The sequence below is a fragment of the Leptinotarsa decemlineata genome, unplaced genomic scaffold, assembly GCF_025532065.1.
Source record: "Leptinotarsa decemlineata unplaced genomic scaffold, Ldec_3_MD MMD2_tig00002974_RagTag_RagTag, whole genome shotgun sequence".
In the NCBI taxonomy this organism is placed as follows: Eukaryota; Metazoa; Arthropoda; class Insecta; order Coleoptera; family Chrysomelidae; genus Leptinotarsa; species Leptinotarsa decemlineata.
Window position 1 is genome coordinate 1,877,779 of NW_027412578.1, and position 19,464 is coordinate 1,897,242.

At 34.9% G+C, this 19,464-nt stretch overlaps 2 protein-coding genes across 2 annotated transcripts in view; both read left to right on the top strand.

The window, feature by feature from the left end:
* The window catches only part of LOC111510105 (uncharacterized), a 108,049-nt gene extending 97,132 nt beyond the window's left edge, over positions 1-10,917 (top strand). Inside the window, exons 2-3 of the mRNA XM_074177255.1 lie at positions 470-698; positions 4,236-10,917. Coding sequence (XP_074033356.1) covers positions 470-698; positions 4,236-4,761 — 755 coding nt within the window. The 3' untranslated portion in view covers positions 4,762-10,917. The remainder of the gene's footprint in view (positions 1-469; positions 699-4,235) is intronic.
* Positions 10,918-12,443: 1,526 nt separating this feature from the next.
* LOC111512060 (salivary endonuclease) overlaps positions 12,444-19,464 on the top strand; it is a 45,143-nt gene continuing 38,122 nt past the window's right edge. Inside the window, exon 1 of the mRNA XM_074177257.1 lies at positions 12,444-12,581. The gene's annotated coding sequence lies outside the window, so the exon portion shown is untranslated. The remainder of the gene's footprint in view (positions 12,582-19,464) is intronic.

Sequence of the window (19,464 nt, forward strand, 5' to 3'; positions counted from 1 at the left end):
ACGAACTTTTCTGTTTCTATTCTTGACTTTTTAGTCTCAAATTATCAAACGTTGAATTAAAGGTATACAGTCACATTCATGTTTATGTTAATGTCAGCATCTCTGATCTCTCAGTTCTGAAATCATATTCATCGTCGTTTATTCAGAACATTGAAGAGAGGCGACTATATTTTCAATACACTTTTCGAGAGGATCAAAATTGTCGAAAAAATTTTGGCCCTGCTCCAATACTAAAAAGAGCCTATCTGATCTGTTGTGATTTTATAGTGAGTAATAATAAACTTGATCAAAAACATAAAATACATAAAATAAAATCAATACTTTTTTCTTTCGGCGAAGAAAAACAAGTATCGTTTCAATGGTTACTTGTAGAGTTAGATGAAATTCAATAATCAATATCTGAAGTTAGGACTTAACCTAACCTAGAGGAACTCACTTCTCAATGCTTCATTTCATATTTTACTTGCAGGATCATTGAATAATAATGAAGATGAATGGAGACCTATTGAAAGAAATGAAGCTACCAGCAACGATCAAGATTTTCGAGAAGGCAGTCAGAATTCTTTCTACCCTTCATACTCACCATATGAAAATCAGCCGTTGGGACATTCTAGGCCCTTTTACTACAATAATCAGCAAGAAGCAGCCTATAGTCAGAGATCTCAGCCATATCAGAATTCTTTTGAATCACAAGGAAGGTGAGGGTTCAAATTTCTGAAACAACTTATTTTTATATATAGTTTCTGATTGAAGATTATTATTCAAATTCCTCTCAGTCCTTTGAAAATTTCAAAATTCATCATAGATAAATTTTGATTACGAAAATATGAAAATAACAAATCATTTCATGAACAATTTCACAGTTGATTGGTTTGAAGTAAATTTTCATCTCTGAGTGTGGTAAAGGATTATACTTATATTTTTCTATTTTTCTGATTTTTCAATGATATATTCATGGAGCTTGTGTATCAAAAGTATTACATGATGAATTGGGATTCTTATGATATTTACATTGGAGTTGAAAGAAACTGACGTTCTGAAAATTCACTTATTGTTAATATAAAGGCCATGTGTTACTTTTATTCTGATCTGATATTAAAAACCATACGAGGTAATTTGGTGACCAGAGAAGTCATATCATTGTTTTTCGTTGAAAATGATGTCTTTTCACGTAAAGTTTTTCTGACTTTGTGCTGTTGAAAGGTTAAGTAGCGTTCGCACTTTACAAGCAATAATTTTTATTTTCCAAATACTAAGCACCTTACAAAATCATCAGTTTTCATCTGTAGCAGTTTATTCTCCTGAAAATAAACATTTTGATATTTCTACTGGAATTAACATTTCAGTAGAAATCAATTTGTAATTCAATCATTCTCATTTTTTATAATACCCGTAGAAAAAAAAATCTTGCTTGTTCTCCAAACTTCCATAATAGTCAATGTTTCGAATTCGAAACGACCTTCGTCTAGTGATTAAACGGATGGAATGATGAAAAAATTGAAGGCTGGTCCACCGTAACGAAGTTTTTCAGCGATGAAACACTTTTTTCCAACAGCGATAAAACTGACAACCATGTAATTGATATCTAGGTGTAATTATTATTGAATCATTAATAACTCCCGTGGCTTAATTATGCATTATTCTCACAATTTCAATCACTGTCACTATACTAATCGAATTGAGCAGATGGAATCATAAATTCGAATATGTTGAATTGGCGCAGAACAAAGAAAAAACAAAGCCAGTGACGACACTTGGGGGTCAGGGAGATCACGATCCCGACGTCGTGTCACGTAATTTTAGTTTCAAGTGGTGCTTGAAAATGGCCGAAGCTGAAACGTCGAAAATATTGAAATCTTAGTATCTGACTCATCAAATAAGAAATGAAAACGTTATTCTGTGTTTCGATGTAATCGGAAAGAATACGCGACGTGTTGATAATTCATCTAGCCGCATCAAGTAGGTTGGCTATTGTTGGCAGATATGACTTCAGCCATTTACGTTTCCTTTTCATTCAGTGCATTTCTTTAATGTCCCCCCCTTTTATTTTTTGAACGGGTGAACTCAAAAAATTGAAATTTGGAATAATGAAATAATTGCATGAATACTTTAATTTGAAGATAAATTGACAGATGAAACTTTCAATATAGCGACTGGGCGCCATCTGGGAAAAAATTGAATGGAAAGGAAGGTCTTGTGATGCATCATTTTGAATCTCCTTATAAATACTTCACAACCCTGAAATATAATGTCAAAATCTTCAACTACTATAAAATGACGTAACTTTTAATAATTGCCTGAATACATTGACGTTTAACTACATAATATGAGGTAATAAGCTTGAGGTCAGTTCAGAAGATGCTCACAATGGTTGCCTTGAACTTTTTGACATATGAACAGCCTATCCGATATTTCACGCTGAACATTTTCGAATACCAATATTCATTATTCTCATCCGTATATCCAATATTGAAGCAGGTTCAGTTCCGTACACCTTTTGCTTCGAATAGCCCCATAAAAAAAATACAAAGGTGTCAAATCTGGCGAGCGGGCTGGCCATTCTGAAGGACCTAGACGTCCAATCCAACGACCGGGAAAAGTAGTATCTACATAGTCTCTTACTTGTCAGGAGTAATGTGGTGGTGCTCCATCTTGTTGGAATACAATATCCGTATTAAATTCATTAGGATTCGCTTCGTCGATTTCAGTGATGAGAGAGTCAACAGTAGTTTCCAGCTTATTCAAATACAGTTCCCCTATTGAATTTTGATCAATAAATAGAAGTCCTACAATATGGTTTCTCAATATTTCTGCTCAAACGTTAAGTTTTTCTGGATATTGGATATGTGTTTCCCGGAAATAGGTAGGTGGAGATAGGTAGGATGCCTTGCAATGGTTTCCATCATGATTTCGCAGAATTCTGTTCTTCGATCTGGGTCATCTTCAGTTAATTAGTGTACCATTTTAATTTTTTATGAATGATACCTATTCCTCTTCAAAAGTCTCCACACAGTAGAAGGAGACACCTCACATACATTCGCGACGGAATAAGTAGAGTATTCAGGAACTACTACCACCTCACCAATTATTTCTACTTGTTGTTCTTCCGGAATGGAAGGATGACCTGGGGGATTTTTATTATGTACACTACCAGTAGTTGTAAATTTGGATACAAGTTCCCTCAAATATTTTCTACAGATAGGACGATTCGGAAAACGTTCATTGAGAATCTTTTTGGTCTGGTGAAAGTTACGCGTCGCACCGTAAATAAAAATCGCTTCAATTTTGGCAGATGAAACTTTCAAGATGGCGACCAGTCGCCATCTCGAAACTTTCATTTGGCAATTTCACTTACTTTCAAACAAATATTCTTGCTGAAATTTCTCGTTATTCAGGTAATTGTATTCATTCAATTCGAAAATTGATATACGGTTCTTATATCGATGCATTCAGTTGAGATTATTTGAGAAAATAATTCTCACGAATATCACCTCACCTGAAAATTTTATCCGAACTCAAACTTCTGAAATCTTGAGCAATATCAATCTCATGGTGTTCCCAAATAACAAAGTTTTCTTTAAAATTTGGAGGTTTTATGGTATTACCATCGATTATTTCCTTTGTGTCATTATTCTTGAATCACATGAGACTCTATATCATATCTAGGCATCATTTTAAAAATTGTAGTCACTGTCACTGTCCTGATCGAATTGAACTAATCGAAACGAATATTCGAATATCGAATATGATTTGCATAAATGCTTCTACATAAATTTACAGGTTTGATTTGATATTATGATGATTATGACAGTGACTAGACCCTAACTAAGACGAATTTGTGAATCATATCAAACTCACCAATACAATAAACAGATACAAGAGACCAAAATATGGAACGGATTGCCACCCTTCACTGATTCATATAACCTCACGAAAATAAGACAATTAGATGATAAAACTCCATCTTAAATATTAACAATTTATATATGCTATACGTTTATACATCTCAATAATATTAGGTATAAATCTTGTATATAATGAAAACCGGAACAGTTATACTGATGTATATATTCTATAATGATAATTCTGATATATTTTTTTTCAAAAATGAGGAAACTGGGGAAACAAAATTTGGCAACGAATGAAATATCATTATCCTCCTTTTTTTTTGAAATTTACTATTAACGACCTTCCATCTCTCAGAAAAGTCGATATAACCATGCCTATGTTTTCAGATACAGTGGCTACAAAGGCGACTACACTCCTCAGAAATCCGATCATCTAGGAATACTGGGATCAGGGAACTTTGGTGTCATCCCCGGTGGAACTTTCTACAACGACAACGATGGGGACCACTCCAACTACGACAGCTACGATTCCTATCTCCACAACGGACACGGAAGGCCTTCCTTCTACTCCAACCCCAAACCCTACCCTCAGGAGCAGTTTGCCGACTTTAGAGACTTCGCAGACATCAACACGCCATCTGATCGTCAATACTCCCAGTATGTGATCGTTTACGTTCCCAGCAAAAACGGCACGACAACCGAGAAGACCGAAGTAATTAGAAAAACACCCAAAAATATCATGGAAAGTTTGACTATGCTGGATTTGGAACAACCCACTGACGCAGATAATGTTCCCCAGAAAAAGCTCTCTAAGTCAAAGCGGAAACTTGCCTTGCTCAAACCTGAAAAGAAGTACTTGCAAAAGAAGAAGGCTGCTAAAGATCTGGAAGAGCCACTGTTGGCTCTCAGCTAGTTGGTGATAAAAATATAGTCTGCGTATAATTGTACATGTTTCGAGTAGGTACTGATAGTTTAAGTTGAAGTGAGAAGTTTGCCAACAAACCGAAGACACTTTGTTTTGACATTGCATTTTTATTGCACGGTTGAGTGACGAGTGGTCGAATTTTCGATTGATATTTCGACTGAAAAAAAAACAATCCTTTACCTGTTGATGAAATCGGCAGTATTTTTCGACCCTCATACAAATGGAAGTCTGTTTCCTTTCAGATATAATATCCCAAGTAATTGGGAACAATTGATAAAGGAATTATTTGTTCATAGCAGCGTTTTCGAAACAACAAAAAGGTGTATCAAAATAAATTCATCCTGTTTGAAATAAACGACATTTTCAACCATGACCATACCCGCGCAAATGGATGCTGAAGATATTATTGTATAATTAAACTGACTGGAGGGTATAATGTTTTAATTTTCGTAATGGAAAATGATGATTCGTATAATAATATCCATGATGGAATGGAATGCAGTAAGTTGTAAACTAAAGAGCATTCAAGCAACTGCCAAAAGATAGTGGTTGCTTTGTAATGAAAATACATTCGGGTTGACTGATATTCAATAATATCCACTTCAACAGTGTTACCAACACACCTATGATACATGCTGTTCCACAGATCTACTCGTATTTGAAGATACGCCTGGGTTGCCGAAAATGAAATAAGTAAATAATCATATTCCAGTTTTTCAAAATTCCTTAGAATCACTCGTTTTGTCATGACAACCATTTCAAATAAATTATAGTAATATACCGTGTGACACAGGCTTATGGTACACCTATTTTCACAGAACTATTAATGTTGAAACAGGAACTTTTTAACGTAATGTGAGATTTTTTTCAACTTCCGGTTTTTTTGGAAATCTTATCAACGTTTAATTTTCAAATAGAACACCCTGTATATTATAACATTTTCGAAATCTACACAATTTTTTGAATCCAATGATACCCCATACTTGATACTTTAAGTGTTAAGACGCTCGGTTTATTTTTCGATCTAGAGGGACATGAACGTGAAAAGAATTGCCTAATATTATTTCAATTAAGTCAACACAACGGATCAACATCATTGTATGGAATAAAACTTAGATACTCATTTTCTCATATTGTGATTCATATTGGGGTTATTGGGGAAGTTGCGTAGACAATATTTTTCAAGTGACCCCAAATGAAAAAGTCCAACGGGGTTAAGTCGGGTGATCTAGCAAGACACCTGATAGGACCATGTGTTCCAATCCATTGCTCCCCTAATATATCACGAAGGTACTCCGTCACTATTCTACTATTATGGGGAGGTGCTCCATCATGCCAGATTAAGCGGTAAATCTTCTAAATATTCTTCAATTTCATTACTGAGAAAACCTAGGTATCTATCACCACTCAAAGGACCATCAAATATTATGGGGCCAATTATCCTAACCCCTACTATTCCCAGCCAGACATTGAATCCAAAAAGTTCTTGGAAATTTCCCTGCCGAAACAAATTCTGATTTTCTTGTGCCCAATATCGGGTATTCTGTCTATTGAAGAAACCAAGATTGGTGAATCTTGACTCATCTGAGAATACAATTGTTTTCAAAAACTCATTATTGGGCTGCACCTTATTGTGTAGAACCCATCTGCAATATTCCACCCTTCTTACGCTATCGGCGTCATACAGATGTTGGTGAATTTGATATTTGAAAGATCGATACTTGTGTTTTTTTACAATTCTTCTTACACTTTCACGACTGATATCCAAAACAAAAGCCAGCTGGCTAAGAGATACTGTTTTATCGATTTCCAACCTCATGAGGACATTTATTTCCATTTCTTCAGATATGATAAAATTTTCATTACCCTCATTATGATCAGGCTAACGTCTGAACTCATCTTCAAGACGCTTGAAATAATTTTTAGCCGGACAGTGTCGTGCGGGATATCGCTCCGAGTATAACCGGTGAGCCGCAACTGCATTTTGCCGACATTCCCCATAAATCAATAGCATAATCTACTTTATCGTTTCTGTTATACACTTGTGGCATTTTTAACTTATTTCTGTTAGAAATCCGATTGACAACGATATGTTCAGTAACTAACAAACAATGTCAGCTTATAGAAATGTCAAAAGTTGTTTATAATTCATAGCCACCTCATTAACTCACTTTTGTTAAATTGCGAAAATACTTAATAATTTTCATGGCTCTCTAGATCGAAAAATAAACCAAGCGTCTTAACACTCAAAATATCAAGTATGGGGTATCATTGGATTCAGAAAATTGTGTAGATTTCAAAACTGTAATAATATATAGGGTGTTCTAGTTGAAAATTAAACGTTGATAAGATTTCCGGAAAAACCGGAAGTTGAAAAAAATCTCAAATTACGGCTAAAAGTGCCTCTTTGTATGCATAATCAATATCAATAGTTCCGTAAAAATAGGTGAAAGAATAAAGAAAAAAAGGGGAGTGTACCATAAGTCTGTGTCACACGGTATAGTAATATCCATTATTACACCAAAGGTGTAGTAATGGATACTACTAGGGTTCTATCCCAACAACAAGCCGTTACTTTCAACCTCTACACGTGTTTCAATCACTAAATGATAATCTTCAAGAGGAATATTTAATCTTCCTTCAATCACCAAGTGATCATTTTCAAGAAGAATATTTAATTTTTCTTCAATCACCAAGTGATCATCTTCAAGAGCATTATTTGATATTTCTCTTGAAGATGATAACTTGGTGATCGAAACACGTATCAAGGTGTTGAAAATAATGACAAATTGAGTGGGTATATTTGGAGACTGGCTGTATATCAAATTATCTGAAAGAACAATTCGTTTAGGCCAGTCTCAAATTACCTACACTGTAGGTTATTGGACTGACCTATCAGAAAACAACTAATCCTTTGGCTAATACAACGAAGGGCGTTGGATTATATCTGACAGGTGTCAGTGAAGAATTCTTCACATAAGTTATTCCTGCTTATGCTGTTGGCGATACAACAGCCAACAGCATATGCTGTTATACGGGGAATTTGGCAAATTTCGTATATGCGGTGGTTACCTCGTTCACAGACAGATGGGGCGACGGCAAACCTGTTGTTTGTTGTTCGCTTCAGCCTAGTTCGAGAAATGATACTCTAAAGGAACTCGATTTTCAATTATCGAAAATCATCGACTTCATGTTGATGCACTACCTTGCACTGACGAGTGGCTAAACAGCTCGAAACTGGTCTGCAAGTGTGTTCCAATAATAGAAAATATATTGCGGTAGTTAAATCGCCAACAGCATATGCAGGAATAACTTCAGTGAAGAATCCTGCACTGACACCTGTCGGATATAATCCGACGCCCTTCGTGGTATCAGCCAGGGGAGTAGGTGTCAGTCCATTAACCTACAGTGTAGGTAATTTGAGACTGGCCTGAACAAATTTTTCTTATAGATAATTTGGTTAAAAATAATGGTTTGTTGTTGGGGTAGAAATCCAGAAATATTTATAAATTATAGTTACCAATGATTATTTTCCATTTTTAGTAAGTATATTATTTTTTGATTTGTTTCAAAATGACTTTTTTGGTCTACTTCTTTCTTACGGTCTTTTTTGTATCATGTCGTTCTGTTTACTTCTATTTTGATCTGGTTCTAGTTGAAATTCGTTGGCACCATTTTTGCAAAACGTACTAAATTCATGATGAATGTCAGTCTTTGAGCTAGTTTTTATGTTCATTTGTATTCGTGAAAGCAATAGGAATATTTCAAACTATAATACACTTACAGAAAGTGAAGGTCATAGTACTCAGATAGTCCCAGATCTAAAAGAGGTTATGGCTTTCTACTTCTCCATCTTGATAGAAAAAAAAGTGGGAATCTTCTAAAGATAAAAAAGCAATCATTTTCTAAATAAGCTTACTCTCTACAACGATGTGTAGATCATGAACAGAAGTAACTTTCAGACCCAAACTGAGAGAAAAGTCCTTTCGAAAAAGCTACTTTCATATAAACATTAAATTATTCGAATGAAAAATACTTTCGAAACAACTACGTTCATATGATTATTGAATTATACAAAAAACACTTTTTCCTATTCAGTTTGTCTTCCAATCCTTCCATTCTTTATGGAATTGAATCAGATATCTTTCACAGGATTGCTACACAATATAGTTGATAGAAGAGGTAAAATTTTCATTTACATGGAACACTGTCAGTAAAAAGCCAAAACCTTTTTTTTCCAAAAATTATTTTCTTCCAAAAATATACCCCTTTCGTTTGCTTTTGCTCCTACAAGGCTGAAAATAATAATGGAAAAGAATCCGATTAGAATCAGGACTTCTACTATGCTTGAAGACGGGCAGTAAACAAATCTAAAGAAATGAAATTTAAATGTTGGTTGAATGGACTGACGCCTATCAGAAAACAACTAATCCACTGGCTCATACCACGAACGGCGTTGGATTATATGCGACAGGCGTCAGTGCAGGAATCTTCACAGAAGATTTCCTGCATATGCGATTGGCAATAGCAATGCAACTGAAAGAGTCGACCTTAAATTTTGCACACTTGCAGACCGGTTTCGAGCCCCTTAGCCACTCGTCAGTGCAAGATAGTGACCATCATCGACCTTAAGTCAATGATATTCCATAATTGAAAATCGAAATTCTTTCAGAGTATTTCATTTCTCGTCTTAAGTTGGAGCGAACATCAAAAATGTTACTACATCTAGTGGACGTGGAACTAACCAAGTGCATATCCGAAATTTGCCAGATTCCTCTGAATAAGGAAGAAAAACTTTCTTATTAGTCAGTGGGCTATGCTTGAAGACGGGCAGTTAACAAATCTAAAAAAATTAACTTCAAATGTTCAAGCCCGTCTCGGAATAAAAAAGTTTTTCTTCCTTATTCCGAGGAATCGGGCAAATTTTGGATATGCAGTTGGTTAGTTACCTCGTCCACTTGATGGAGTGACATTTTTAATGTTCGCTCTAACTTAAGACGAGGAATGAAATACTCTGAAAGGATTTCGATTTTCCATTCAGTCAAGGAATCGGCAAGTGTTTGATTGCGCAGAAACCCACGATAATCAGTTAATTAGGGAAGCTATGGATTATGCTGTAGATGACCCTTCCCGATATAGAAGGCCCAAACACTCTGTCGAGTGAGGTCCTCATGTCCCCGTTAAAAGATGAATAATATCTTCATCCAAATACACCAGCCAGGTAGGGGTCCACGTGAAGGGTGGCACTGATGTCTGAGGACATTCATGCCGCCATCCCATACAATCAGTCTTGACCCGTTTGTCTTCCTGACGAACCTCAGTCAAAAGGGTAAGGGAGCCAGGCTCCAACCTGTTTGAACCCAAGATGGCTGTTGACTATTTTCAATTATGGAATATCATTGACTTAAGGTCAATGATGGTCACTATCTTGCACTGACGAGTGGCTAAGGAGCCCGAAACCGGTTTGCAAGTGTGGCCGTTCAAAAATTGAAGGTCGACTCATTCAGTTGTATTGCCAATCGCATATGCAGAAAATCTTCTGTGAAGATTCCTGCACTGACGCCTGTCGGATATAATCCAACGCCGTTCGTGGTATTAGCCAGTGGAGTTGTTGTTTTCTGATAGGCGTCAATCCATTGAACCTACTGTGTAGGTTATCCGAGACGGGTTGGAGTATTTAAAGTTCATCTCTTTAGATAGAATTAGGACTGATGAAGATTTTTTTATTGAGAAAAACAGTGGGGATATTGCCAAATCTTTGGAAACTGCATCTACTCTAGAAATGAATTATTCTGTCAAAATACATTATTTGTTCATGCATTCCATTATGCGTCTATAGTATCTCATTATCGCCTAAAACCTATTTATTTTTCACCTCTTCATTGTTATCTCAGACTCACGAAAACATCAACACAATGATTTCATGAACAAAACTATGATCAACATTAATGAAAACATTGACAAATCATTTGCTTCTTCATTAAATAAATGAACTCAAGGCATTTTGATACTAGTATTTTGAATAGACGTTAAAATATTCGATAAAATTTCAAAGGAATAAGTATATGAGTAGTTTGGATAACATCTAATTGAAATAAATATATGTTTGTGAAAACCGTGATTCATTAAAGATTTATTTTTCCACCAGTCGTTTTATTTCAGTAAAATATCGAATTTTGTTGCAAGGTATATTTTGCGGTCATATCAAAATTTTGTATAAAAGTCAAATGATAAATAATAACAATAATCCTAGTACTGATATAAAACATCCTCGATATGAATTTGTTTTTTGTAATTTCTCCATCTCCAAATCAGTATTGCTATAGAACTAATCCAAAATCCTGTTTTATAAATATTCGGTCTCAAAATCTTGATATCAAAATCATTATGTTTTTCAAGTGAATCTTATTTTTTCAGTATTTAGCCTAGAGTTACCAGCTCTAAAATTTGTACAACTAAACAGATTCTTTTATTGCATTATTTTCATTTTATGTAATGTAAACTAATCTTGTTTAACTTATTTAGTTTTTCATTATTCCAAATCGGGGGTTTTCAGTTGGTTTTCTAATGTACGGGTCTTTTCTAATCCACTTATCCTCATAAAATTCAATATTCTCGAATATCTTTTCTCAAGCAACCCGTATATTTAATGTAAATATTGTAAGCTACAAATAGCTGAATTTTTAAATTCCTTAATTGTTTCTTGTATCACTTATCTTGGGAATTACCCGCTATCATGACATTTCCTACCTATGTTGACCAAAATCTCTGTCTATCCGTACAATAACTAATCTGAAACTACCGATGTGAAACATTGCATTTTGTCAATTCATTCATTACGTTTCAAACCTTGTAAGAGTACTGTTAGAATTAAATCTTGTTTTGTCTACAGTACACCTAGCCGGTATTTTTTCACAAGAGTTATTGTAATTCTTGTGTGCATTTAGCATTCATACTCACGATAAAGTAGTCGAGGGTCAAAACAATAAATATGATTTATCAATAGTCGTACATTCATATGAAAATTTCATTCGAAAAAATCTTTCTCTTAAAGATGATCACTTGTTGATCGGAACACATGTCGAGGTGTTTCAAACACGATTTTGTTTCGGGAAAAAACTCCAGTAATATTCACACTATCTACTGTTTCATAATATTTTCTTCAAAACCAATCTCAACTGTGTTGCATGGCATATATGATCACATGTTAATAAACAAAGGTTAATAATTTTAGAAAAACAAAATGCCTACAAGGAATAGACCTATAAACTATATTGTTTCAATGAATAGATTCCATCAATTGGAACTGTAAATTCTACTGAAAATGTAGAAATGCAGAACTCACCTCTGACATCTATCTTTCGTTTTGAAAAGGTAAATAACTATCCCTAACATTGTCCTATTTCTCTCCAATCAACGCCTTCATCATTTAAGTGGTAACTTCAATTATTGGTTATTTCTTTGTAGCTTTATTATTCGAAGCGTCCAAGCTTATTTAAGGTAAAACAATGATTCAAGCAATTATCCCAAATGTTCATTCATTATATTTGAGGCTCTAGAATTCTTGAATTTACGACTCGGTAGGAAACTATTTTGCTCAGTTTACATTTCGACTGTATGTTTTTAGTTAAACTACTCTACACTAGATGGCAAACCGCACCAATAATCTTATATATATTCTTCTGAATAAGTATTATAAAAGTAATGTAATCCAAATAAGATTATCAGAGAAATGACTTGGACTTAGAATTGAAGCAGCAGTTTATTCAGCCTAGTACAGAAACTTGTGAAGTTCTTCGAACCTACATGTGAGTAATACGTCTATAAATAGATTATATAATGAAATATTTTGAGATTCAGCATACAATTTAACCGAGTCATTTAGAATATTGCCAGCATCAATTTCAACTAACAGTTTTATACACTTTCCCAGTTTAACTTGACCGTCAAATTTGATTTATTCATTTTGAAAATCGCTGTACTCAGTTTCACATAAATATTAGATTTTTGACAATTTTTCTCATATACCAACTTATTTTATCTAGAAAAACGAAAGATTACGTCACTGACTCCTGTTCTTATTCAACTTATCATGAACAACGTTCCAAATGTTAATCCGAAGCAGTGGTTAATAGAAATAGTTAATGACTAGTTGAAATGAAAATCATATTCACTTTTTCATTCTTTACAATTTTTTTTATAGACAGAGAATACATAGTGAGAATGTCACCTTCAATGTTAAACACTTTCTGCCTTCTCTACGTGAAAACACGTTTACTTGATTCGTATCCACGTAGGAGGAACGTTACCATTGTAAAGAGTAATTTCTCTATATGGACGACCAATGCTTTAAAGTTCTCTATCTGGTTGCTAGCAGGCAATTTTCGTTGTAACCTTGTGAATTCGTGAATTGTTGTCAGTTCTTCTCCGATTTTCTGACAGGGAAACTTACGGTAGCTTCATTTTTCTTACAGTTACAGGCATCGATGGAGAAGAGCGTGAGATGCTTCACGGACTATACTACTTATGTCACAAGAATCTTGACACCAGCTTGGCAGAAAAATGTTCTGAAAGTACTCCTCACCCAACATCTACCTGATTCAAACTATTTCAGGAAATTACAACCATTTTTCTCTGCCAGCTAAGGATAAGAGGTCCACATATGTTCACTGCGAATCACACTTGACACTTGCTTATACTTGCTTGTACTCCTTTATGAAGGCAGCTTCAAATCAACTTCAGAATTTCGTCTTTCTTCTGAATTGTTCCCATCTCATCCACTTTCTAAAGGTCTGGTCCCCCAGAGTTCCATTTCGTAGTATTAGTTTTGATTTTTTTTGTCGGATTTACAGACTCAGAACTACTTCTTCAATTATCTTATCCATTATTAACCCAGGCGACTTATACAAGAAGGGGCCGATCGCCATCATAATAGTAGGATTTTATTTGTCGGGTTTGATACCAGTACCTGAAATCCTTACAAATGACGTTTTAAAATTGTTTTCATTTCAAACACTGGGATCTTTGTTAACACATGAAAAACTTGTACTGATTCAACGAAAACATGTTTTTTCGATACTGTTCCAAACCTTCAGTTGATAAGCTTACTGAGGTATCAGAGACTGTCTCAAGACAGTCATTTTGCAGGTTTCGAATCCAAATTCGATCAAAACTTGGCCAGTTGTTATCAATTGAAAATTTAAAAGGGTGGGAATGACATTTGGCTTGAAAATATCTATTAATGCTTTCCACTAACAAAATAAAATAACATTTTTTGACAGACATTGCGAATCATCAAAATTGACTTCCTTGAATTTCCTTTTGCAGACCTACATTTTATGGCATTTGAAATGAAACATCGATTTCCTAATTTTTCCACTCCCAAAATATCAATTTGCCGGTAATCTATAATCATATCTAGCTCAATCAGGGTTGGAATTTTCACGAAAACTAGTGGAATACTTGACTTTTATGATGCCATGATAACAACGCAGCTGAATGTATTTCAAAATCTTCGTCACTTCTGAACCAATTTTAATGGGGGGTAATCTGGGGTAGCCCGTGAGAAGTAACGTATTGGTTATGTCGTATTGTCGTTATGTCGTATTGGTAAAGTATTGGTTATGTCAGAAAATTAATAAATGTGGTAGCAACATATGCAGAAGACTCAAAGAATGAAGCTTCATTTCCGACTCAATTTCCAAAATTTCTATTTGAAACTATGCAGATAGTTTCCTATATATTTGAAATGGGAGGTTGCGTTGAAATCAGAAGGTATTTCAGTAAAATAGAGGTTCCAATCGTATTACGAAACAGGTTTTGGACGTAATGAAACTCCACCACAGACCTAAATTTTGAAATTTTCTATGCTGCTTCCTGTGTACTTCAACTGAACAACAATGATATATGAAGTAATTATGAACTACACATTGTAGAGCAGTTAATTACCAGTAAGAATTGTTTTCTGAGTCATGGGCACCAAAGGATATATCATATATCATGCTAAATTTCCGCTCCGTTGGTACAATTTTGGCAAAATAAAAAATATTCAAAATTTACACTATTGCAAATATCTGGTCAAATTTTGTTTTCATTCAGATTTAAATTCTTGCAGAATGATCTTCCTAAGAAGTTCTGCAAACCCTACCCACAAAGGAGCCGATACGGCATGAAAAAGCTGTTTTTTTGAAGGTGAAAAAGTTATCGAAGGGCATGAATAGATGGTAGTGAGTTGGTGAAAGGTCTGGGAGGTATGTTAGGTGAGGCAAAATTTCGACGCTAAATTTGTTTAATTTTTGGACGGACGTTATCATGGAGCAGGATCGGACCTCTTCTGTGGATCATTACTGACTGCTGCTGATACAATTTCTTATACATTTCGACATTTTGTCGATTTCCCCACAATTAAAACTCTGCTGTGATGATTTGGTCAGGTTGCAGAGAATCACACTAGCCGCCGGCCACCTTACAGTTATCATGGTCTTTTTTAGTGAGATTTTGCTTTTGGAAAGGGCTTGGGTTGCTCACTGGTGTCAAACCATTGTCCTGGTGTCACAGAGAATTCACTTTTCATCACACGTGACGATCCGATTAAAAAAAGGATCGTTTTCGTTGCGCAAGAGCAAAGGAAAACAGAACTCAAAATGTGACATATTTTATCGAACGTTCAAATCGTAGGGCACTCACTTTTTGAGCTTTTTGACTTTTGCAGTATGTTTTTAACCACCAAAATCCTCATGATGTCTGACGTGCAGTGCTTTCGCCATCTTTCACACCATTTGTGATGGGTAAATCTCCACCAGGGTCCTCAAATGCTCGTTCTGGATTACTGAAGGTCAGCTACTTCCGGACTCATCTTCGTGGGTGAAATGACCGGAACGAAATGTTGTATTCCAACGTGGAACACTGCGTTGATTAATACTATAATTGGCAAAGAAAAATTCGAGGCCATTCATTGGACTCAGAAGTTAAATTTGGGGACCAACTCAGTGGGCCATTAAATATATCTATTGGTGTTCCACAGGGAACAGTTTTGAGCCCAATTCTGTTCCTTGTATACATTAACGCTATATTCCAAATACAAAATTTCAATAGCCTTATCATTTGTTACGCTGATGACACAGCGCTAATTCAGAGATGAAGTTGGCACAATATCTTCAATAGAGCTGAGGAAGACCTTCATAAATTGAAAATCTGGTTCAACAATAACCTACTGAGTACTAATATAATAAATATAGTTCAAAAAACATCGAACTAAAAATATTTTTTTTAAATAAGCTTGAAACATTACCGAACGAAAAATATTAGTATTATTTGAAAAAAAAAGGGACGGGCGCTTGATATACGAAAAATGTGGCATAAAACGCCCACGATTGTTTACAATAATACTAGTGTTTTTCGTTCGTTATTGTTTTAACCTCATGTGAAAAAATATTTATTTTTCATTCTTATGTTATGAAAGCGTGTTTTTAGTCTCTTTGAATTATATTTATTTTGTCTAATCTTTGGGATCAATCAGCCGTATATTGTTTAGAAAAATGACCATTGATATTTTCCGATTTCGGAGAGGGAGCCTGAAAATCAGCTACCAACCCCAAGGCAGCAGGCGCGCAAAGGAGGGTTACAAACAAGGCAGCAGGTGCGCGTGTTGATGAAAAATACATTTTTCAAATGAAGAAATACGTGTAAAGTGAGTTCGAATTATATCAAGGAGGTTACGTACAGCGCCATCTGCCCGCGAATAGATCAAGCAATAATGTCGATAATTCTGTCAAATACAGATCCCGATATGAAATGATAAGGAGAGTTACAAACAAATAAACATACATACATACAGGTGAAGCTAATATAAAGCGCGTTAAAAGAGAAAATTTATGTGCTTTTCATTAAACTCTGTCGACTAACCCCCTATCAACAAACTCAGAATACACATGCCCACTTGCACTTAGAATATGACATGCAACTGCACAAAAATAGAAAAAGCAACGTCTATAAAATATCTGGGCGTATAAACATTGTATCGTATGGCCTATGAATACATTTATTTTAGACTGTATCAGAATAAATAATATCTACGAATTTACCTTTAATTCAACTTAATTTAATTCCGTTTTGTACACATCGTACGACTCCGATGTATTTTTTCTGAAGATGAATAAAGTAAGAATTTATATAGTGATCTTCTACCACGTAGTTACGACTTTATTCATCAATCTATTTACTTTCAGGCTTGCTTTTCTTAGGAGGGTTTAGTGGTCCAGCCTAGCAATTTTGGGAGGTTAGCCACAGCGCTTTTCAGTGTTGAATCACAAATTTTACTAAACATAATTTGCTCCACTCCTATACTTCAATAGATGTTCACTTTATTGAGTTGGAGAAATTCACCATTATTTATGAAGTCAACAATTGACAAAAACAGAAACTATGATGAAATCGTCAGCATTTTTGAAATATGTTACGCATTCTCCACCAAAACAAATGTTCAGAATTGAAAAACCCGTGAACCGCCACATAATCCCTGGTACGAAAATCTCCGTAAGCCTTGTCAACACGAGATTCGCGAGTCGCCCGGACTTTTCCCCTCTGCCCCTCTACGGCTTCGGCGAAAAGTGATCTAGTGCACTCTGGCTCTCATAACTTCATCCGACCCGATCATGGCCCACTTGGGACTCTATGACAAATGTATCCTTCCGCCAACTTCAAATTAGTTCCGTAGTCCGTACGTATGGAGTGATGGCGATAGCTCGGGAGATGTGATGGAAAAACTGGGTGCAAAAAATTATTTCGAAAGGGATAAGTAACTTCATTGTAACGAATACGAGAAAAAAATATTTGTAGCATTCCCAACAATATGTAGAAAACGTCCATTGCATTTGAAAAATATCGATTTTGATATTTAAATTACTTAACACAGATATATAAAACCTCTGAACCACATAATAGCAAACTAACAGCGAAATGAATATTGACTTACAATCTTTTAAAGACATATGTGATAAACATTTACTCAAAATAAATCCTCAAAAGTCATGTGCTATTTTGTTCTGCAATGACAATGTCAGGAATGATATATCTCATGTGATTATACTGGGGATGGGAAATGACACAATACCTTTTAGTGAGAGTGCAAAGAACTTGGGTTTGATACTAGATCAAAAATTGAGATTCAAAGAACAGGTTAATATTATGTTGAAAAGAATGCTGTGTGATTCATTAGTGCTTTCCCAATTCAACTATTGTGATATTGTATATGGACCATGTTTAGATGGCATGGATAGTCAGCGTATCCAGAAAATCCAGAACTGCTGTTTGAGACTTATTTTTGGCATAAAAAGCAGGCAGAGGATTTTCCATAAAATTAAAGAAATTGAATGGCTCAATATGTCCAACAGGCGTAAAGTACATATTCTTTGGTACTTCTACAAACTTTTGAAATACAAACAACCCATCTATCTTCATGATAAAGTCATATATAGGAAAGATATACATGATAGAAATACTCGACAAACTTTTTTCATCACCATTCCTCGACATAGAAAGGAAATTTTCAAACGTAGTTTTTCATATAATATTGCTATTTACATGAATACGTATAAGATAACCGACTACAGTAGGTCGTGTTTCTCTTTGAAAAAAGTCATAACTGTATGTTTGCCTGAACTACAAAAATGAAATATAATTGAAAATATCTTCTAACTCAGAGCAAAAAACTAACATTCTCACAGCGTCGTCATGCAACCTGGCGGTTTCATGACCTAAAGGAATCACTGCCCTCACAAGTGAAAATAAATTATAAAAAGGGTTCCTATCTTTTCTCTCTCTCTCTTTTTTTTCTTCTGCTTTTCTCTAGACTCCTTCTTCCTGTTTACTGGTACTAGTCAGTAGGTATATTTTAGTTTTAAGTTCACTTTGTAGTAAGGGTCTGAGTGAAAGATCAGTTTCTCTCTGCCTGGTGTTGAGAAAAAATTGAACTCTCACCTTTTATTTCCTTTTTTTTTTTATTCAAATTCAATATTGGTTGTGAATTTTTGGTAAATAATAAACGTATATTATTATTATCATATAACTTATAACTTATAACAATTTCGATGAAATATAAATCAGTAGTTCATTCAATATTTTCATTTGAAAAAATATGTTTTTCTTCAATGAGAATAATGAGAATATTATATTTAGCCATGTTGAAATACAAGGAGTTACTGAGATTCAATCAATATTGTTTGAGTGATGAAAAAAAATCAATTAACAGAATTTAGCTTTTCAAAAGAGAGAAGGAAAAAACATCTCAAAAGTGCTGCTTTGTTCCTTCCTGTTCATCAAAGACGACATATGCCTCCAAGCGATTTTGGTGGAATTGGGGACACGTGTGTATCGTTGTATTCAGTCCACGTGCCATTATGAGGGTGTCTGTAATATGCTGTGTGATGCCCGTTGTAAGTAGTCCCACTGTAATTAGAAAGTGCATATATATTGTAACGACAAGAAGCCACATTGTCTTCTGCATAATTGCTCATATTCTTTAATGGCAACATTCAATTTGCCACTGAATCTTTCCGTTGGAGAGAATCGTTCAAATGAATTACTGAAATACGGCGAAACTTATGGATTGATAGTGACTTCGTGAATTTTTTTCTTTCCTTGCACCTCGAACAGGTTGGTTTTTCATCTCCATCCAGGGTTTCCTCTCTTGTG